Raw genomic sequence first — 23,185 nt, forward strand, 5'->3', positions numbered from 1 at the left:
AAACTTGGCAACTGATGCCCAAGAGTTAAAATTGTGCCTGTTTAGAATCGCCTGCTGATTGGCGATCCTCAGTTGAAGGCCCCCCGATGAATAGACTTTCCTCCCGAATAAGTCCAATCTCTTAGCTTCCTTGCCCTTGGGGGCAGGAGCTTGCTGGCCATGCCGCTCCTTTTCGTTGACCGCCGAGACCACCAGCGAACAGGGGGACGGATGTAGAAAGAGGAAGTCAAACCCTCTAGATGGGGCGAAGTATTTCCTCTCCACGCCCTTTGCAGTTGGCGCACTGGAGGCCGGTGTTTGCCACACCGTCTTATAGTTGGACTGTACTGTCCGTATAATCGGGAGAGCGACTCTGGAGGGGCCCTCTGGGCTCAGGATATCGACCATGGGGTCGTCCTGCTCTACAGTCTCCTCCGCTTGCAAGCCCAGATTGAGGGCTACCCGGCGAAGCAGGTCTTGGTGTGCCCGATGGTCAATCGGGGGAGGGCCGGACACCAGTGTGCCCGCTACCGCCTCATCTGGCGAGGAGGAAGAGGTCGGGGCCTTCTGCCCATCCTCATTGTCCTGCAATCCGGCATCAGCCAATTGCTCCTCTGCGGCCTGACCCGCCGCGTGGGATTGGGACGGTACCGTACTCGGTGCCGAGTCCACTCCTTCCCGCTCCGGTGGTCTAGAGACCGTTGCCTCCCTATACGATGGCGGACGGTGCCGCGGGGAGCGGGATCGGTACCGGGATGGCCCGGATCTCGAGGCTCCCGATGGGGGCTCTTGTTGGTGGTAGGCCCAGGGTGTCCAGAATGGCCATTGGCTCGGCTGGCCCCATTGTGACTGACCGTAGTCCCTGCTGGCTTGTGACATACGGGCATAGCCGCCGTATCGGTCTGAGTCAGTCCCCGAGACCACGGACGGTGACCTGGAAGGCCACGGTGGGGCCGTGGGACGGTGCCGGTCCGGTCTTGGGGAGTAGCGCCTCCGCGACCCGGACCTGGAATGGCGCCTCGTCGACCTGGACCTGGAACGGTACCGGTGATCGCGGGACCGGGAACGGCTACGGCTGGTCGGCCTCGGGTAACGAGCCGCCGATGCTTCGCGGTGCCGACTCGTGCTCGGTTGCTGAGTCGGTGCCGGCCGTTTGTTGAAGCCCGACTGCTGCGGTGCTTCTTGCGCCGAGGGCAACCGGGAGTCCACCGAGGCGGAGCTCGACCGGGACCGGTCCCTGGAACGGTGCCGAGACGGCGACCGTGGTGGGCGCACCATCGCCGGCTTGCCTCTGCGCGGCAGCATAGGCGGGGCGCCTTCAGCGCGTGCCGGGGCCTCGACGGACAAGGCAATGAGGTCCTTAGCTGCCTCAAACGTGTCCGGAGTGGAGGGCTGTTCCACCAGTTCCTCCAGCCCTGCATCCTCGCTCGACGCGCTCATCCCGGGGCTCGACGGGCCCTTCGGCGCCGGAGCCACTACCGGGGTCCGTGATGAGGCCGTGTCGGCCTTAGGGGCACTCGAGGTCTTTACCGGTGCCGCCTTCTTGTGTGGGGAGCGACCTCGGGCCTTAGGTTGGCCCTTCACTTTTGCCGGCGAAGACGATCGGCGTCGTGCACTTCCCCGCTGGGTCGGTGCTGCGGTCTTCGGGTGACCCGCCAGCGCCGGTTCCCGCACCGAAGCCGGGGCGCTCCGCACGGAGGCAGACGGTGCCGTCGAAGTGGAGGGCTGTAACGCCGTCTCCATGAGCAGCTGCTTAAGGCGAAAGTCCCTCTCTTTTTTAGTTCTGGGCTTAAAGGCCTTGCAGATTTTGCAGCGCTCCTTCTGGTGAGCCTCCCCCAGGCAACGAAGACACGAAGCGTGGGGGTCGCTCAAAGGCATAGGCCTGCGGCACGTGGCACAGGCCTTAAACCCCTGGGCGTGTGGCATACCCCACCGCCCGGGGCCGGTGCCGGGGCTGAACAAACAACCCCAGCAGGAACTTTAAGTACTCTAATGAGCTGTTAACTACTGGTTAAACACTACACAACTAACTGATAACTGCTAGATAACTAATGTGCTAAGGGACACTCTCAGACGAGAGACAGAGTTGTTCCAACGCCGCCACGGACGGTAAGAAGGAACTGGAGGGGTCGGGTCGGCAGGGATATATATACCCTGGAGCGGGGCGCCGCTCTGGCGGGAAGGTGGGGGCCCCGCCGGCCCGACGGGAGCCGCTAAGGGAAAAAGTTTCCGACGTCCGTGCACGCGGCGCGCGCACACCTAATGTGTAATGGACGTGAACAATCACTCGAAGAAGAACTGGAGTTCTTCAAGATGTGTCATCTATGTGTGTTCCACGCCTGGTGAGCAAGCACTCCATGCACTGGAGATCATAATACTTTAGCCTGCAGCGTCCCCACTCCCTGCATAGCCTCAGGACCTTCACCGCTTTGAGTATATAAAGCAGGGTGGAAAAACAAACTGACCCTCTGTTCCTTTACCACTACCCAGTCCGAAGTATTAGACTCAGCAGAAGCTAGGAAAAGGAGAATGTGTTGTGGAACACAAATACAACACACCTCAAAGCACTCCAGTTACTGAACAAGTAACTTCCTTTCTTCTTTGCATGCTTTTCTAGGTGTGTTCCATGTCTGGTGACTCCCAAGCAGTATAATTTTAAAGGTGGAGGGTACTCAGTCAAATTAAATAGGAATTTTAATACAGCCCTGCCAAATTGAGAATGTGCACATGATACTTCCACAATAGAGTAATGTTTTGTGAAGGTACATACATCACTCCTGGTAGCAGCCCTACAAATATTAACTATAGAAACATATCTAAATGAGGCTGTGGAGGCTGCCTGTGCCCTGTTTAAATGTGCCCTAATGTTCCCAGAGAGCTGTAAACTGGCCATCTTGTAACTCTATATAACCCAATACCCATCTAGAAATTCTCTGGATTGAAACTGCCTGACCCTTAGTTGTTGTAGCCATGTTGGTACCACAGTATTAGAAACGAAGGTAGGTTCCACCTTCTCTCTCACTCTTATCAGCAATAGAAAACAATTAGCCTAAGGGATGTCCTAAATGATTCTGTAATATCCAACTGAAAGTGTGGCTTTGGGAAAGAACAGTGATAAACGTATAGATTGATTTAAATGACAATCAAACTGCACCTTAGGAAAATTTAGGGTGCAATCTGGGAATCAACTTGTCTTTGTGGAAAATTGTGCATGGCAGCCCTGCCATAAGTGCTTGTAACTTGCTCACCCAACGTGCTGATGTAATTGCCATAAGGAAAGTTGTCTTCATGGACAAATGCAGCAAGGTACTGGAGCTCAGTGGTTCATAAGCCCTGTACGAACAACCTTAAGATCCCATGAAGGAGAAAGCTGCCACGCAGGTGAAAAATTTTAACTTATTTCAAAAATATTTTCATTAAAGATGAGAAGAAAACACAGGATAATTCTGAATTGAAGGATAAGCTAAAATAGCAGCCAAATGGACATGCAGAGAACTAACTGAAAACTTCAGGTTTTTCCAAAGATAAAAGGGTAATCAAGATTATCAGTCATCATTTCCATTGGAGAAAGATTGCTTTGTGTCAACCAAATAGAAAAAAGTTTCCATTTTGCTGTGTCAATACTCAGTTGTTTTCCTACTTTCAATCAATACCTTTTGAACATCAACAGAACAAGTTTTCTCCAAATCTGTCAGCCAAATTCTTTCCATGCAGAGAGCTGAAAGATGCCACAACTGGGTGAAAAGTGGTCCTATTGTTCTGGCTGACCAAGTCAGCACACAGTGGAAGAGGAAGCAACTGTTTCCTGAGTCCTGCAAACCAGTGCTGTTTGTGCCATACTGGAGCTACCAGAATAACCAGGGCTCCATTTTGTTTGATTTTCCTCAACACAAGGGATTAAGGGAACAGGGGTGAGCATAAAGCAGACCCTGAGACCATGGAATCAGAAAAACATCCTCTAAAGAACTCAGGTTCTGTCCCCACTTTGAGCAGAAAGACGTGCATTTCTTGTGGTTGGTGGGAATAAATCTATTTGGGGTATGCCCCATTGACCAAACACAGACTTAACGACAAAGTCCTTTACAGTCCTCTTGCGGTTCATCAAAAAATTCCTGCTTAGACAGTCTACCAATAAACTGTGAAGAGACTCCAGATGAACAGCGGATATTGTTAAGTTATGCCAAGTAATACACAAGTTCCATAAAAGGACTGCTTCCCTGGCTCTGCCCTACTTATTCACATGAAATACTGTTGCAGTATTGTCAATCATATTTCAATATGTTGACCTACAACATGAAAGAGAAAGGAGCTGCATGCAAGCCATATTGACTGGAGATCCAGAACATTAATAGGATGTCAGGTAATGCAATGAGACCATTGACCCTGAAATGAGACATCTCTAAAATAACACTGATGTGACAATCAACCTTGCAGGAAGTGATGGGGAGAAAGGAATGTCCTTGCAAACTTGCTGCTGATCCTTCCACCAACTGAGGAAATCTGCAGCTTCACATCCATACTCTGAACTCCGAGGCGATAAAGGGTTTTTAGCCACTCCTGAAGATGCAGCCTTGCAAATGGACTTACCAGAGTGTATGAGGCCATATGACCCAACAGGCAAAAAGGCTTGTTCTGTCTGACAGGCCCTTGTTTATTCTTATGTACTGAATCAGGGCTGGCTCTAGGATTTTTGCTGCCCAAAGCAAAAACAATTTTGCGCCCCCCCCTCCCCGGTTCTTTAATTACCCCACCCCCCGGCCCCACCTCAACTCTGCCCCTTCCCCAAATCCCCAGCCCTGCCTCCTCCCCCCAGGCTCTCAAGCCTAGGAGGGAGAGAGGGAGGGAGGGAGGGGGAGAAGCGGCGCCCGTGCCGCGGCCACTTGGAGTTTCTCCCCCCCTCCCAGGTTTGAGAACCTGGGAGGGAGGGGGAGACTCCGAGTGGCCGCGGCGCGGGTGCCGCTTCTCCCCCTCCCTCCCAGGCTCCCAAGCCTGGGAAGGAGGGGGAGCAGCGGCGCGCGAAACGGCTGCTCGGGATCTCCCCCTCCCTCCCAGGTTTGAGAGCCTGGGAGGGAGGGGGAGACCCCAAGCCACCGCGGCGCGAAACAGCTGATTCGCACGCCGTGGCAGCAGCAGCGGAGGTGAGCTAGGGCGGCCGGGGCACATTTTTAGGGGCGACATTCTGGTGCCGGCCATGCCGCCCCTAAAAATGTGCCGCCCCAAGCACCAGCTTGTTTTGCTGGTGCCTAGAGCCAGCCCTGTACTGAATGCTGTCTGATACTTATCAAGGAGAAGAAACCTGAACTAATCAGTCATTGATATACAGGTAAACCAAGATATTCCTTCAACTTAAATGCACTACAACTACAACCAGGTACTTCATAAAAGTCCCTGTGGCCATCAGCAAGCCAAAAGGCAGACCCTGCATTGGTAATGCATACTGCCCAGTACAAAACAGGTATTTTTAATGTGTTAGGTGAATCGAGAGCTGCAAACCAATCAAGAGGATCCAGGATGGGCAGAAAGGAAGAGAGGGCTACCATCTGAAACTTGAACTGATGCACAAAGGAATTTAGATTTCTGAAGTCTAATGTCAAATGCGAGCCTCCCGATTTCTTGGGAATCGGGAAATATTGGGCATAGAAGCGGTTTGCCCAATGCTGAACAGGGAACTTCCTTGACAGGCCCTAGAGTTAGAAGCAACTGAACCCCTTGCCAAAGTAGACTCTTCAGGAACCCCCTCCCAGGAGAAGGACAAGGAAGGAGGTTGCGGCTACTGGATAGACTAATAACTTTTTTGAATTATTTCCAGCACCCAAAATGGAAAATATTCAAACCCAACTGAAGGAACCGATACCATTTTTTCACCTTTTTACAAGTTGCAGGCAGTGATGCTGGTATCTGCCATTGTAACTGTGACAGTTCTAAAACAATCTTGTTTATGGGAAAAGCAAGCCCCTCAGATTAGGACATACATAAAATGTCCAATAATTTATGTCCCTTATCTTGGACAGTCTGAATTGGCATTTCAAGTATCATTGCCATTTACCAAAGTTTAATTTATAATCCTGGTAAAGTCTAAGGTGATGAATCAGCTTTATCTGGTAATGAAGGGGATGCGTAAGTTAGGATAATATCAATAGCCTTATGCTAAGTAACATCCTTAGTGAGAAGCCAATGCAGCTAAAAAGCACAGACCCCAAACTGCTGACATAATTGCGGATACTGAAACGCAGACAGATCCTGAGGTGAAGGCGACCTCTCTCTGGAAGCAGATGTTGAAGAGTGTCCGGTGGTGTGTTGATAGGACTACAGGAGCCAATAAGATCAAACTTTGACCACATAGATGAAAAAAACGTGGCTGGGGGTTGAATATTAGGCAGAGGGAACTGGCTTAATTTACCTTAGTTTGCCTTTAATCCTAGTCTGCATCCCCACTTTATATGGATCATAGCATGGCAACCTTGATGAAGGTGAGGCATCCTCACTATCAGAAGAAGACGACAGCACAGCTTCATCTCCCTGTTGAGGGGCAGATCCTACAGGACTCCTAAGCAATATCCCCAATGGTCCTGACGTGGACAGCAATGGAGGCTCAGAGGGCAGTCACAGTCAGATCCCCTCATGCTGTGCACATCAGCACTTTGCTGCTCTGCTGGGGACAGATCCAGTTTGAAGGTTTTAGACCTAGATACAGCTGGCAGCAGCAACCTTGGCTCCTTAAAGCATTGCCATGAATGAGTTGGCCCCAAAGCTAACAGCTGTGACTGTGTTGGAGCTGAAGGAAGCAGAGCTGAGGAGCGCAGTGCCACTGCTAAGAGAAGCCCTCTGCCTGGTGCTAGAGAAGCAGGCACTAGCAGCCCCAAGATCTTAGAGGCTCTCTCTTTGAGACCTGAAGGGACTTGAGGTAATTTTAGAAGCAATCTCTGAAGAGCAAGGAAGGGGAATCTCTCCTTTCTTTTTTGGAGCAGTTTTAGTAGAGGACTGAGCCTTGTGCTACTTCCAGTAATAGGGTTTTTCTGCTATCTGCCCCAGCAGAGGCTGAGGTAACAGTGACCCTCTGAGGTCACTTTTAGCTGACAATTGTTCCAGACTGGGAAGATCCTATCTCCCTTCAGGATCTGAAATAGGTTAGAAAAATCAATGTAACAGAGGAAGTTTTAGCCTGTTTTCTTTGAATTTAGCAGACCTTTTCATAAGGGACTTACAATCCCTACATTTTCCCCTAACAAGTCCATCAGCCAGGCAGTAAAGACAATTACAGTAGAGAACTGTCATTAAGGGGCACAGCAGCCTCACATGACAACACAATTTAAAACCTGGGGAGTTTTGAGCAGACATGAGGAAGTTTCCCTACTGGGAAAAACAAAACAAAAAACCAAATAAACTAAAAACTTATCAGATCAATTACGATATACTCTAACTACCAATAACTAACTATTTACAGGTAAACTAATATACGAGCAGACAAGATGGGACACTATCAACTGGTTCTGACTAACAGTCAAGGACAGTGAAAGGAAATGACGGTTGGTTGCTCTGCCCTCTTTTATCCCCTCAAGTAGGGTTGCCAAGTGTCTAATCACACAAACCCAAACACTCTTGCCCTGCCCCTTCCTCAAGGCACTGCCCCCACTCACTTCATCCCCCTCCCTCTGTTGCTCACTTTCCCCCACCATCACTCACTTTCATTGGGCAGGGGATTGGAGTGCAGGCTCTGGACTGGGGCCAAGTGGTTCAGCGTGTGGGAGGGGGCTCCAGGCTGAGCCTGGGATAGGGGGTTGGGGTGCACGAGGAGGTGCAAGCTCTGGGAGGGAGTTTGGATACTCAAGGGGGCTATGGGCTGGGGTGCAGGCTCCAGGAGGGGGCTCAGGGCTGGGGGTTGGGATGTGGCGGGAGTGAGGTGTGGGCTCCGGCTGGGCAGCGCAGCAGACCTAAGGCAGGCTCCTTGCCTACCCTGACCCCGCGCCTCTCCTGGAAGCAGTCAGCAAGTCCCTGTGGCCCCAGGCTTTGAGGGAGCAGGTGTGAACAACAGAGACTGCTGACCAAAGTGTTCCAATCTTTGGGGCATAGAGCACGTGTACTTGACGTGGAACATATGTAGACAAGCACTCACAGTAGTAGTTTTGGCTTCAAAGAATCATCATTTTTCCCACAAAAAAAGTTTTGTTTGAGAAGTTCCCAACCAGCTCTACTCCACTGTTATAAATCCCAGGTTATAAGAATAAAATGTATCTATACAAATTCTATTGTACGGTCCTCTCCACTTATTTTATTTTCATTATGCAGGGTGGCACCATCTCCATTTTAAAGAATTCCCTTCCCCCATCTTGTAAAAGTAATATTCCTTCCAGTCTTGGAGGAAACTGGGTACCAAAAATTCAGACAGTCACTTCCTTGACAATAAGGCAAGAGGAAACAAAAACACACCCATTCCAACTAAGTGAAGGTCCCAGCAGCCGATAGCTTCTGTAGACAGACATTAGGTTCTGGAGGGATACACAAACAAGCATCCACACACTGATTGCCTATGGGCCCCATGCTGAAAATCTAAAAATAAAGAGTCATACCTTCATTCTCTCACTGTTGTTCAGCAATACATTCCTTAGCTCCTTAGAAACCATGTATAGCTGTCTCTTCTTTCCTTCTTGAGTTCGCGTTAATAAATTCATCTTGGGGAATGAAGGATCCAATGCATAAAACTTCCTGTGGTCATAATATTTATGTTTTGTTTGCCCAAGTTCAAGATTGAGTAAATGACAATTTATTGACTAACCTATTCCCCACAACCCCCTCCCGACTCAGCCACTTAATAGATGGTTTGGCTTGAGAATACATGAGGTTAATCCATGCACTCGATAGAATCAAAGCATTTTAGAAAATTCAGAGGAAAAAAAAAAATTTTTTTTAAATAAAAGTTCAGTTGAAAATTTCCATGCTGAATGCCTTGCCTGCATTCTGAATATATTTCTAAGCTTAACTCAATTTTCATTTTTACTTGGCTATTTCCATGTAAAAGGAAGAGTTATAGTTTTGAGTATGTTCACTTCATCTTAAAATTGAGGAAGCTTGCTTTATGTATGAGCAATAATCTAGATTTTTTTCCCCCCAAGCATTATACTAGACCTAGTCACCTGTGGAACTGATCGTGAATTACTTTTGAAACCTTTATTACAGAATAAAATGACAGAATTTCTCCTTACTGGATGGGTGGAAATAATGGATCATCTTCAGAGAGGAACACAAACGGATCTTCTTTAAATCCAAACAGCTTCATTTTCTTAGATGGTGGTGGTCTAGAAGCAAATTCATGTAAATACTTTGTTAAACACTGCAGATTTACTCATTAGTCAATGCTTGTTCTGCAAATAGTAACAAACGTACAAAACCAGGCATTGACATTTTCCCATACTTCACCTAGCATTCAATACTATTCTACAATTTTAATCACTGAAAACTCATAGATGGAGATGGCAGAAGAGAAATTATATGGCAGCTGGAAGATGAGCAGAGGCTTATGGAGGGAGCAATTGTGAAGCATGCCGAGACATTTTCTCAGACACAAATGGGAAAGCAGGTGGGTGATAAGACAAAGAGAAGAGGATCAGGAGCAGCAACAGCTCAACTCTTGAAAGTAGTACTGCCTCCTCAGTAGGGAAGGGAGAAATAATGGACTCTGCAGGAGCCAGAAGAGGCAACTGTTTCCATACTGCTATGATAGGAAATTGATGTAAGAAGCAGTTAGTGCAGATAGGAGGTTGATGTAGTGCAAGTGAAAAAAATCAAGCACTGAAGTGTATTAGATGTGATGTAAACCTTTGCTTGCACAGCTGGCACATTGAAATGAAGGGTTTAAAATACCCATAAAATGTTTTTGAAGGTATAAACAAAATCTATGATTCCATAAAATGCAGGTATCTTAATATAGACAATATAGAGTTGGGTGCTCTCATTTTTTACCTATCCATAATCAGTCTCATCACTTCACTACTGAAACCCTTTTCTCCTCCTCACTCTTTTATGCTTTCTTCCATGGTGCCTTCTATGCCTAAAACTCCATTCCTATCCCAGTGTACCACAGACCTACTCTCTTCATTTAAGTTCCTCTTTTAAACTCATTTCTTAAAAAGGTCACAAATACCGAGCCATGTCTGCAAAAAAACATCATCACTCCACTATTAAAAAGGCATCCTAACTCAGCACCCTTCCCTCTGGGCTGCCCAGTTATTCAGACCAGTTCTTTGAGAATTCAGAGAGTAAGATAATCAAGACTGGAACTGCATCCTCCACTGAGTCTTGTACAGCAAACACACACATTGTCAGCAATGTGTTTGTAAGCTCTTTAAATGTCTTTAGCACCAATCTAAGGACAGGGCAAGGGAAAAGGGCAAAATTAAAGCAAATGATCATGTTATGGAAAGTGCGGTTTGTATTCTATTAGGCCCACTTTTTAAAATTAGACATACAATTTAAGAACTGAACAGAACTGGAGTTCTCCACTGAGTACGGGACTCGTGTTAGACACTCAGTTAGGAAGCAAGGACAGGACAGATGCTTAAATGTAGTCTCTTACCCACATACTCCATCTTTTTTGCTTTGCTCACTCTCTACATTTAGCAAGTGTTGAGTTTCCTTAGATTCTTCATCCTCAGCATCTGGTGGTTCTTCAACAATTTCTAAAGAGCCATCTTCTGTAGCAGGTGCACTCACTGAAACGTCTCCTGTTCTCTGTGATAACTTGCGCTGAAGCTGTTCCAGATTATAATGAAGAAAAAGTTAGATACAACTGTTATAATAAAATGCCTACATTATCCCTAAAATGAACATATGCTCAGCTCTCACTAACATTTACATAAAATGTAATTGTATATAAATTGTAGATAAAGTAGCTCCCCAAAGGTCACGTTACCATCCATTCAAAGATACATGCACTGTATTTGGTCTCTATGCACCCCATTATAGCAGAGCGAGAACTCGGCTATAGTTAAGGTTAAGATCAGCTTTCCATTTAAACCTCAACTTTTCCTAAGTCCTCTAAAGTCTACCCAGTTGTTCAAACTGCCTTGGAGGTGAGAGATACTATTAGTGGCCAAAATCCTGGGCCATTTGTCAAGTTGTTGGAGTGTGTGTCTGTTTTGAGAAATGTAATTGGAGTACAGAAGGCACTGAAACTTTCTGGAAAAAAAAAATTTTTCCCACAAGAATGCTTAGGGGGAGGGGAGAGGCAACTAGAGGTGCAAGAGTAGGTGGCAACAGGGGAAGAAGGGTTTGGGTCTCCATTAAGGGATGGGAAGAGGACCTCCGGTAAAGTGGAGGGGGTAGAAATTAAGGAAAGTGGAAAAGGAGAACACAGGAGTGGTTGGAAAATATCAGGAATAGCAGAAACTGGAGGTAGGCAACTCTCCCCATTGGTGTGCATGCTAGGATATATGGAAGCCCTAACCCCTCGGCAGGGGGCTGAGCCCCTCTACTTTCTCACTGAGTTTGAGGCTCTGGGGAGTGGGAATGAAGGTAACAAATTTAAAGACATGAAATCCAGAAAAGGAATAGTTAAAATATTCCCTGTGTGGGGTGTGGAGGCTGGTCAATCTGTTGGGAAGTGGTACAGTTTGGAGGAGGGGCAGGCTGGGTGCAGCTGGAGCATGGTGGCTGGAAAAGCCTGGCTGAAGCAGGTGCAGCAGTCACAGCTGGAGGTTGGTAGTAGGAGTGAGGGGCCAGCTCAGCATGCAGCTCAGACTATATAACCAAGGTAGTGTGCAGCCCTTGAAACTGCAACTGCTAGGCCTGTGGTATGTGCATGCAGCAGCATAGGGCAGGAGACAGCAAGAAGTAACTTTTTCCATGTTAATGGTTTCTACAGTGCCAACTAATGGCTTAATGGGATGGGAAGGGGTGCTGGACATTTTGATGGGGAAGGAGGTACACATTGAGGGGAATGGTGAGGTGGAAGGCAGAAGGAGAGAGGAAGACACACCTGTCTTCTCTCACGCATTAAAAATTATAAAATAACAATATAATAAAACTGTCAAGGTTTTGAGACAGATCATAGATGAAATTTTTCTCACCAGCCCTGTTAGCAACTACACATTGCAAACATTTCAAACATATCTCCATTCCATTGTAACAACATGTACAGAAGGGGGGACTGAACACTGAGGAATCACATAGCAGCCTAGTGAAGAAACCACTGGACTAAAACTATTTCTAGCTCTGCCACTGGCCTGCTGGGCAAGTCACTTCACCTCATCGTTCCACTTGATTTCCATGAGGAATATTCCCCTCTAAAGAGATGCAACATTGCAAGTTAAAGGGACACCAACTTGAAATCTTGTCAGTTTAAAAAAAAAAAAAAAAAGTGTTCTTTTAGTACAGTATCTGCCTTTCTATTTTACTGGGATTTCACAATCCCCTTTTCCTACTTGTAAAAGGGATTTACAGACTATGGAACCCTAAATACCTTAGGTCAGTGGTTCTCAAACTTTTGTACTGGTGACTCCTTTCACATAGCAAGTCTCTGAGTGCAACCCCCCCTTATAAATTAAAAAGGCTTTTAAATATATTTAACACCATTATAAATGCTGGAGGCAAAGCAGGGCTTGGGGTGGAAGTGGACAGCTTGCGATCCCCCCCATGTAATAACCTTGTGACCCCCTGAGGGGTCCCAACCCCCAGTTTAAGAATCCCTGCCTTAGGTTCTTTTGAAAACCTGCTTCTAAATGTTTTCCTTTACCTTCTTGCTGTGTGAAAGGCCCACACAAACAAAAGGGACAAGCTAGCTGACTACACAAAACAAACAGACAAAACAGAAAAATGATTTTAATTTCTTTCAGTTATAGCAATCTTAGGTATTATTTCTAACAAAGAAATTCAGATAGAACGATTTTTCAGTTGATGATATACCTTTAATATACCACATTCCCAATGTGACACCTATATTTATTTATTTAACAATAATCCTGTAAAGCAAAGTGTTTATCAGTATGAAAAGTATTTATACATCTTGGAAAGGTCATTCTAGCATTGAATCAAGTTCTGGAGTTTTCATGGAATGTTTTTGCAAATAAGTTCCACACTGGAAGGGCCACCACATGAGTTTAATATACAACTAGAAAAAGTTAAGATTTCATACAAATACATACTTTGTTTCCATAAAATAAAAAAAACTGAACTTTTGCAGTGTTTAAAAAATACTTCACGGATGGGCATGAAAGACAACTACCTTTACTAACTGTGATTTTTCCAATAATACTCTAAATAGTTTATGAAAGCTTCCAAAACACTATATATGCTGTCATCACTGCTCTTTAAAAAGGAACATTACCTTAGATTGGCGTTTATTCCATGGCATTGACGATTTTTTTATTAATACAGCCACAAAGAAACCTCCAGTGTTCTGGTGATGTGGCAATATTCGAATGCTGGAGAGGGAAAAAAGTACTTCATGGTCAATACCAGCAATCGGATTTTTATGAAATACTGAAAGAAACATGCTCACATTTACTTTAGTGTAAATTACGTATCTGTTAAAATTAGGAAGATGAAATCATTAAGTTAGAAACAGAGTCTAAATGAAATATTCTAGCTTCCTATAGTGAATTGCATCAGTTGTTTAAAATATCATTAGTTTTATATTTGACTAAACTTTAGGGTTGATAAAATGAGAATTTTAAATGCTTGATTTTTTTTTTTTTTAAAAGATTATTCACTACGAAAGGCTTTCCAATTTGCACACAACTGGTTATTTAACTGCACTACTATTTTAATCAAGAGACCTAACGATAATACCTAGCTGTTACATAGCACTTTTCATGCCTTGTATACACTTGTAGTAATTCTGTCAAATTGTAAATGAAGCCAGAATTTGTCCTTATGTTGTCATCAAGTAGTACAATCTTCCTTGAAATCAACCTATAATTATCTCTTACTGCCTTATGTATTTTTAGGGTTCTAATCATAGTATCCAGTTACCAATGCTTACAATGAATACCTCATCCTAGCCACTTAAAAGTTTAGTTCTAGCGCACAATTCATTCCTAAAACTGAACTGCCAGTTACCACAAGGTATCTTCACATCACCATAAAAGCTAAACCTCAAAATTCCCTATCACTTTAAGCCACTCTGGGAAAACTTACCAACGCTCCAGGTTCATTGCTTTTAGTTTTTCTTCATCTTTTATTGGGAACATGGTGGGTCGAATTTGGGTCTGCCTGTTAGAAGGCACGTCCTTCCAGGATTCAAACCACTGGCCATCTTTTAGCATTACCTGCAGGGAAAATGGGATAATGTCATTTCAGCCTGCAATTTTGCATCACGTAACAATACGGTGACCAGGTGTCCAGTTTTGGATCGGAACGCCTGGTCAAAAAGGGATCCTGGCAGCTCCAGTCAGCACCGCTGACCGTGCCATTGACTGTCCAGTTGGTGCTGCCGCCGCGCCGCATAGTGGGGCTGGCAGACTCCCTGCTAGCCTCTGTGCCATGCGGCTCCCAGGTTGGGAAGCAGCCGGCATGTCCAGCTCCTAGCCTTAGGGGCAGCCAGCGAGGTTCACGTGCTTCCCCGCCCGCAGCTCCTACTGGCTGGGTCACGGCACGGGAGGAACTAGTGCAAGTGTGACTCGAGAGCGCTCAGCATGCGGCTGTTGAGGGGGTCACATGGCATGCCCCTCTCCCACTGCTGCCCGGCCCCCTTCTCCTCGTCTCTCCCCCCAGTGCCAGCACCCAAGAGTTTGAGGTATGTGTATCCCTGTCTCCGAGTGCTGGGAATGGGGCTGCACCCCCAACCCCCTTCACTGCATCCCTTCCCATTCTAATCCTTCTGCACCCCTATTCCCTGCCATTGCATCCCTCCCCATCCCAACCCCCACGCCCCCCCATCACTGCATCCCAACCCCCCGCTCTCCTTACTGCATACCTCCCCATCCCATCCTACCACCCACAACTACCCACCCCAGCCCTGTGCTCCTTACAGTGCTCTCCAACCCATCCTCTCCAGCTCCCAGAGCCGCCACCCCTATGTCCTTCACCGCCCACAGCCCTGTACACTATTTACCTCCATATACTGCTGCACTCCCATTATCTCCCTATACACCCTTGTGCCCCCCACATCCTCATGCACCCATAGCCTTCTGCTTCCCCCTGCATCTCCCTCCACCCCACATACCCCCACACACCTCCCACATACCCCCCACACCTCCTCCTCTCTCCCCTTCACTGCCTCCTCTCACCCCTACCCTGTTCTTGTCCTTAGCCTCTTTCCCTCCCAATCCTCTCTCCTCCATCCCCACCCCACCCCACCCCCATCTTTTCCCCTCCAGCCCACCCTCCTCCCTTCCCGGCTAGGTGATTTAGGCAGCCCCTGAAAAAGTGTATGAAAAAGTTTCTGTGTAGGCAAGTGTGTGCATGCATGCATTGTATGTGTGTAAGAGACCGTGTGTCTTTTTGTAGGAAGGTGTGTGTGTGTATTGCCACATGTGTATATACCTGTGTGAATAAAATTTGCAGCCTAACTGACTTTTATTCCTTTTGCTGGCTTGCGCAAAAAAATTGATGGCATAAAATGTGTATTCATTTCATAGCAAGTTTTTAAGAGAAGGGAATTCTAAAAGAAACGTGTTATTTCCTAAAAATGAATGCTGTTGACTAGTAATTGAAGAAGAGTCAATGTATCCTACATTTCTCCCTACCTTTGCCTAGCTACATTATAAACTCTTTGTTGCAGACTCTCTCTTTTTATATGTATGTCCAGCACTTACCACCCTGGAGCCCTGAACTTAGCTGGTGTCTCTAGGCATTAAGCAACAATTGTAATATTAAATAATGTGGAAGTATGTGTTTTAGTGCATGCTAGATGTGTACACACGAATACACGTGTGTACCTGCATGTAGGTGTGGGTGTCAGTTTCTACAGATTTATTTATATAGGTATCTGGACAGGTGTGTATTTCTGTGGTTGTGCTCTATGGATTTGTATTTGGGCTTCAGGAGTGGGCCTTTAATGGACCCATTGTAGCTATGATAATGTGTGGTCCTAATTCCATACATAAAATTAAAATAACTTTAGTAGGGCACTCACTGAAGGGGAAAAAACCCCAACCACTATACTGCACTTAACACTAAGATAACTACTAACGATACTAACAAAGGGAACTATTTACAACGATAAGAGAATGCTAGGGAGTAGTGGGGGACTTGCTAGCAAGAGACCACTGTTCCAACAACCGTCATGGGCGGTAAGAAGGAACTGAAGGGAGGTTGGACCGGCAGGGTCTTATATCGGCGCCACTCCAGGGGGCTCCACAGCCAGCCCAATGGGTAGCTGCTAGGAAAAAGTTTTCTGACTTCCGTGCACGCGCACACACCTAACTGGAATTGATATGAGCAAGCACTCGCAGAACATGCAGCTGGTTATGAAAAATGGGAAGCGGGGAGGGAAAGAATCATGAACATCTTTGTGAAATTTCATTTTTTTTTTTTAAATTACCCTTTTTGACTTATTTGGCTGCCAGCTCTAGTGTCCTGTAACAAATAAAACTTGAACTTAATACATCTGTCAAAACAATAAATATGCCTGTTTGGGCCTTGCAGTGAAAATGAGCAAGAGAGAGTGGGGAAGATCAAGCAACGGAGGGAGGGGAGGGGCAGTGGGCGGGGCAAGGGTGTTCAGTTTTCTAGAATTAGGAAGTTGGCAACCCTATGTAACAACTAAACGGCTGTATCAAGATTACTAGTGCCAGCAGTTCATTTAGGAATAAAATTTGATGTTAATTTACTTGTTAACAAATACAGATGGAACACAAAAAAATAATGCAGGTTGAAAAACTAACCACATAAAAAAAGGTGGGAAATTCCAAATTCCTGTAGGAACCTTAACTTGGTAATATTAGTCTGAGTCTATTTATACGGGATACATTTACCAAGAAAAAAAAAAAATCATGACTTGATATCCTTGCACATATGTAAATATTTCTGTAAGAATGGTAACATTTTCCTGACCTGTACGATTAATTTAATCTCTTATCATATTAATATACGTTTAAGACAAAAAAGGAATAGCTCTATTCTGCTGAATTAACTGCATACTTCCACATTTGGACAATATCAAAAGTACACAGTTGTGGAACTCCAATGAAGCAACAGCATGAAACCACAACTGCTCGTACAATACGGTTTTATGTTACTCTGTTATCACATACAACATAATAATGAAGGGTTTTTGTACTAAATTTCATTCACTTATACTTTAAGAATTGTCAAGACTAGCACATGAAGTTGCAACTTCTAAAATTCAGCCATTTTTGAATTAGCCTTGTACAAAACCTGTTTTTCGTGAAGATGTACTTTATACAAATTACTGGACTCAATGTAGAGGTAATCTGGTGAAATTCTAGAGTGTGTTATACAGGTAGTCAGAGTGGATTGATCTATTGGTCCTTTCCAGTCTTAAAATCTATGAAAACATACATCACAACAGGTTCTTATTCTCTGGTCCATAGCCCATGGTAAAGATGGGGTCTCCTTCAGCATGATGTTCTGACATACAGTCAGAAAGGAAACAGCCATGGAAGTACCAAGGAAAGCCTACATAACTCAGCAGAAAAAGCATAAGGTGACCTCTGCTGAATCTCACAACTTTGACCTGAGAGAATTCTATCCATATTGAAGAACAGGAGTACTTGTGGCACCTTAGAGACTAACAAATTTATTAGAGCATAAGCTTTCGTGGACTACAGCCCACTTCTTCGGATGCATATAGAATGGAACATATATTGAGGAGATATATATACACACACATACAGAGAGCATGAACAGGTGGGAGTTGTCTTACCAACTCTGAGAGGCCAATTAATTAAGAGAAAAAAAACTTTTGAAGTGATAATCAAGCTAGCCCAGTACAGACAGGTTGATAAGAAGTGTGAGAATACTTACAAGGGGAGATAGATTCAATGTTTGTAATGGCTCAGCCATTCCCAGTCCTTATTCAAACCGGAGTTGATTGTGTCTAGTTTGCATATCAATTCCAGCTCAGCAGTCTCTCATTGGAGTCTGTTTTTGAAGTTTTTCTGTTGTAATATAGCCACCCGCAGGTCTGTCATTGAATGACCAGACAGGTTAAAGTGTTCTCCCACTGGTTTTTGAGTGGGCTGTAGTCCACGAAAGCTTATGCTCTAATAAATTTGTTAGTCTCTAAGGTGCCACAAGTACTCCTGTTCTTCTTTTTGCGGATACAGACTAACACGGCTGCTACTCTGAAACCTATCCATATTGGTGTGTTGGAATTGTAATGGGCATATTTGAATAAGATATGTTCTCCTCCCCCACATCATGATCAGCTAACTTAAAAGCCACCATAAAGACTGTAGTTTTAAAGGAAGCTAGTTACACCTTTGGACAAACCCGAGCATTAAAAGTTTCAGTGGTAAAGATTTATTTAACAAAATTATGTGCAATGAAAACCAGGAATTTAAAGAGTCTTGCACTTAATCTTTACTGCTGTTTTCACGATCCACAAATGCACTAAAATAAGGCTTAACGTACATTCTCAAGTAGAAGACATGGGTTTGAGACAAGTGAATCTGCCAATATTTCTCTGCATACTGTTCGTGCATTATTTTGAATACACATCTTTATGTTATGGGGAAGATTTCTATCTTGAGATCAATTTTTAGCATAAACATTCACAGAAATGCAGTACATCAGTTAACATTCTTTCTGGATATTTTGCATCTTGACTGAAGCAGTGTGTGTAAACCCTATCTTTTTGCTTATTTAAAAAGTAAAGTATGACTCCCACTCAAGGAAAAGCAAAATCTTTTCACTTCGTGCTTTGCTATTTGTGTACAACTATGGATGCTACTTGAACCCCTTTCCATTTATGGTAAAGCTGGAGATGCAACCTAAATAACTAGAATCACGCTCCTAAACCACCATTCTATCCATAAATACATTTCATCGGCCAGGATCCTCTGAGGTAAATACTAAAGCAAGATCTGTTTGTTTTATAAATTTGGCATCCTACGTTACCTCTGTTTTCCTTTCTTTTAGCTTCATCTCTACTTGCAGGCAGGTCTATTTTGCAAATGACTCTGCAGACAGATTCTATTTCATGGCGAAGCTTCGAAAAGCGTGTACTTAAATTGTAAATGCAAAACACAAGATTCCAAATTGCATATGCCATTAACCATTTTGCATTTACTACACAGGTACACATTTTAAGGCTCAGCCTTCAGCGTCAGAAGGGTCAGGAAACTTAAAGCAACCTTCTACGTTTGTTTTCTGCTGAAAGAATACAGGCAATCCTTGGATTTACAACACAATTGGCTCCTGAAAATTACGTCGTAAGTAAAAAGTCGTAACTCGGAACCACAATCCACTCCATTGCAGGACCAAGCATCGTAAAGTCGAAACCAATTGTTGCAAGCCAGATCAGGGTGTCAATTCAGAAATGTTGTAAGTGCCGTTCGTCCTAAGTCGAATGTCGTAAAGTCGAGGACTCCCTGTATTTCAAGAAGTCTGAAGGACCTGTCCACTTCTTGACCCTTTTTCCCCAAGCATCCAGCTCAGCTACAGAGCCTCAGGGATGGATGACTGGCTGGAGCATCCCAGCAGCTAAAAAAGGATGGGAAAGAAGCCAGGTGGCTTCCTCTTGTGACAGATTATAAAACTTTTCATGCCTAAAGGTAAGAGACAACTTAAAGTGGATCGGACAGGATTATCAACAAAAAGGGAGATAGAACTGCCTGAAATGAAGTAAAAGCAAAATTAAGAAACATGATGGTGATTTTTTCCCCCCGAGAGACAGTATTAGTGGAGCCTCAAAGATTTGTAGAGTGTACTCTAGCTGGGGAGGATTAAAAACTTTGGTGGCATATTTATTGCTATCATTTAACTTCTTCCAGTTTTATTAGCTTAGGCCAATACCTCAATTTTAGAGCTCTTTGAGTTAGTTCCTGCCTGATTTTACACCCAAAGCTGTAAGGTCTGGGGCCTTTTTCTGCAATAAAAGCAGCAGCAAGAGTGAGAAACAGCAGACATGAGCTAAATCATATTCTCCCGTTGCATCTAAATTGCATCAAAAACAACGTAATACCAGGATGTTAGGCCGGCACTCCTGTCCTAATAGTACTCACCATCTCCAGATAAAGAAACCAAGGGTAAGATGTTTAAAGAAAACTTTGTTTGATATTTTGTCTGGCAAGGAACCACTTAACAGTTGTGATTGTGAAATCTATACTTCTCTATTGTTTGGCCTTTATGGTCCCTACTTCTCTACTGTTTATCTGTATGGTCTGTCTGATTCTTTGGTGCATAACTAATTTCACAAGATTTAAATGAACTAAGATGGTGGGGTCTAACTGGTTCAAGAATTGTTTCGTAATGTGCTAGGATTGGTTAAAGAATGGTTTCATATTGGGCTAGGATTGGTGAAAAACACTGTTTTGTAGTACTTTAGTTTAAAATTATTGGCTAAGGTATAGCTAGGTAGAAACCAAGTTTTAACTATATACATTGGGGTTCAAAGGGACGTTCTTTGGAACCTAACTCCAGGGGACAGCCCAAGATCAGAGCTGTCAGATCTTAACAACCTGTGGAACATACCATGCAGAAACTAGAGCTCTGGACAATCTAATCTTGACTGGCCATCAAGAAAAGTTCATCTGCCTTATTGGGAGTGGTGAGCATTGTATGCTTAGTGTGTTTATTCTGTTTTGGTAACTGTTACTAAATAGAGGTTAAGGATATTACTGTGTAAGACTCTTTCACTGTTAAAAGGCCCCGCAGAGCCCTGAGTCCACTGAGGAGTAGAGCCCAGAGCCCACAGAGGGGTAAAGTTGGGTCCCTTACTTCCTAAGTACCCAAAAGAGAGGGTAGGGAGCTGAGAGCCCTAAATTCTGCAGGTAACAAAGCATGCATCAAGACTGGGACTATGGTATATATCTTTACAGAAATATCTTCCAAATACCTTCCATTGTGTAATCCCTGGCATCCACTTCAAGCCTGGCAACTCAGAAGAGACATCAGCAAGTTCTAAGGCACCTAGAAAGCCAAATATGCAAAAGCAAATAAATGTTCTTGAAAATATAAACTTCAGGGAAATTGTTTAGACGTGTACTTCTATGTAACCTTTCAAAACACGGATTTCTATAAAATTATACACCATGTTGGATAAGATAGAGATACTTATTTTGAAATACATTTTGTACTTCAAGATAACAAAGATAAGAAATTACACATCATTATGAACAGATTTTTAAAAGTCCAATAAGAACTTTAAAGAAGTTTGACAACAGATGAAAGTAAAGGATAAAAAGACAATACTACACAACAGTGGCTGTCAAAAATGACTTTATAATTAAATAAAATGCCCATTTTCAACCCTGATAGATTTAAAGTCTGATGCCTCATAACCTAACAGTCCCTCAACAAAATACTATTTCCAGTATTTAACTCATTACTTGGTAAAATGCTTCAAGATGCCCTGAACATGAACAAAATTACATTTTCTATTATTCCTTTAAGTATACTTGAATCATTACCCATTTAAAAAAAAATCTCATACTACTGTTTTTATTATTATTAAATTGCTGCAACTCAGGATTGCTATAAATGAAAGAACAGAGAAAGGTCTTTTTTTTTTTTAACTGATTTTCAATTTACTTGCTTTGTGCATTTTATAGAACTTTGTCAGTTTACTCCCCTTTGTCAACCAAGCAGTCACCTCTCTTATTTGCACAGGTATTCTAAACAATAATAAAAAAGTAAAAATCTTAAAATAGAAAAACATAATTGTAAACCTCCCAGATTGGCATGGGGTGTAATTTTTCAAAGCTGACTCAATTTGAAGTTAGTCACAAATGTTAAAAGGTCTCCATGTACAGTAAAACCCCTTGATTTGAACTTCAGTAAAAAAATAGACATTCAAAACCACTGGAAATAATTTGCAAGTGTGCAGTTAGCTGATTCAGTCAGAAAAGAAATGTTTGCTTGGGGTGGGTCTAGTGTGGATAACAACATAGGTTATAAAAAACTTCATGTGAAAGTCTAGAAATACCTTTACAGACGGGATGAAACTGAGGTGGGATAAAAACCAGAGATGTTAAGTGATTTAGTCAAGGACACAAAGGATGTCAGCAGACTCAGGAATAGAATCCAGGCCTCATAACTCTCAGCCTCATCGGTTGGCGGCTCATCCATGGAGCCGTGAGCACAGGCGTGTACCTGGCGCGCTTCACCCCTTCCTGAGACCTGCCCATTCTGCGGCGTGAGGGAGACCCTGGCGCACGCCTACCTCGAGTGCGCAAGGTTGCAGCCCCTGTTCCGGCTCCTCCAGAACCTCTTGTTGAGGTTCTGGGTGCACTTTTCCCCACACTTGTTCATTTACGCACACCCTATCCGTGGCCCCACGAAGTCGCAAGACCTCCTCATCAACCTCCTCCTGGCTTTAGCCAAACTCACCATCTACAATACCAGGGAGAGGATGTTGGACGAGGGAGTGCTCTGCGACTGTGATACCTATTTCCATACCTCCCTGGTCTCACGTCTCCGGGCAGAGTTCCACTGGGCAGCATCCGCTGGCTCCCTTGACACCTTTGAGGAGCAGTGGGCGCTGTCTGGGGTTCTCTGCTCAGTGTCCCCATCCGGCACCCTGATTTTGAACCTTTGACCATCACTCCACTCCGTTTTTTCATTAGTTGTCCCCAGAGATTAGTTGGTTCCTGGGTCCAGTGGTCCCTCCCACTAGGCTGGGGGAGGGGCTTTTAGAAGTGGGCGGGCGCAATAAGTACTCACTACAGGGAGGGATCAGTCAGCTGTGGCTGGAGCTCTCCCTCCTCCTCCACCTCTTCTCCTGGGCCGCTGCTGGCTGGAGCTCCCACCCATTTCCTGGGCTGCTGCCTGCTGGAGTCTCCCTCCCTGGACTACCACTGCTGCTGTTGGTGCTGCTGAGTGGCTGAGTGGGGTGGAGGGGGCCTTGCCGGCCTGCCCCCCGCCCCTGGAGGGAGTAGCACGGGCTCCAACACCACCCAGGGGTCCTCCCTGTCTGCCTAGCCGGCTGACCGCTGCTGCTGTGTTGGAGCTACTGCCACCATCGAGAAGAAGAGAGGATTCCTACTGCGGGACGTTTTTTTTTTTTTGGGGGGGGGGGGGGGGCGTTCCGGCGCGGGTACCTCTTCCCCCTCCCTCCCCTGGGGGGGGGGGGGCGCCCGCTGCCCCT

At 44.9% G+C, this 23,185-nt stretch overlaps 1 protein-coding gene across 2 annotated transcripts in view; it reads right to left on the reverse strand.

Moving 5' to 3' along the window:
- The window catches only part of NSUN2 (NOP2/Sun RNA methyltransferase 2), a 61,427-nt gene that overhangs the window by 15,202 nt on the left and 23,040 nt on the right, over positions 1–23,185 (reverse strand). For both annotated transcript variants that reach the window (XM_034761505.1, XM_034761504.1), the window contains exons 10-15: positions 20,936–21,009; positions 14,110–14,240; positions 13,298–13,394; positions 10,550–10,725; positions 9,180–9,272; positions 8,547–8,682 (exon numbers count right to left, since the gene is read on the reverse strand). In XM_034761505.1, the coding sequence (XP_034617396.1) occupies positions 8,547–8,682; positions 9,180–9,272; positions 10,550–10,725; positions 13,298–13,394; positions 14,110–14,240; positions 20,936–21,009 (707 nt within the window). The remainder of the gene's footprint in view (positions 1–8,546; positions 8,683–9,179; positions 9,273–10,549; positions 10,726–13,297; positions 13,395–14,109; positions 14,241–20,935; positions 21,010–23,185) is intronic.

Source organism: Trachemys scripta, chromosome 2 (genome assembly GCF_013100865.1).
Source record: "Trachemys scripta elegans isolate TJP31775 chromosome 2, CAS_Tse_1.0, whole genome shotgun sequence".
Lineage (NCBI taxonomy): Eukaryota > Metazoa > Chordata > Testudines > Emydidae > Trachemys > Trachemys scripta.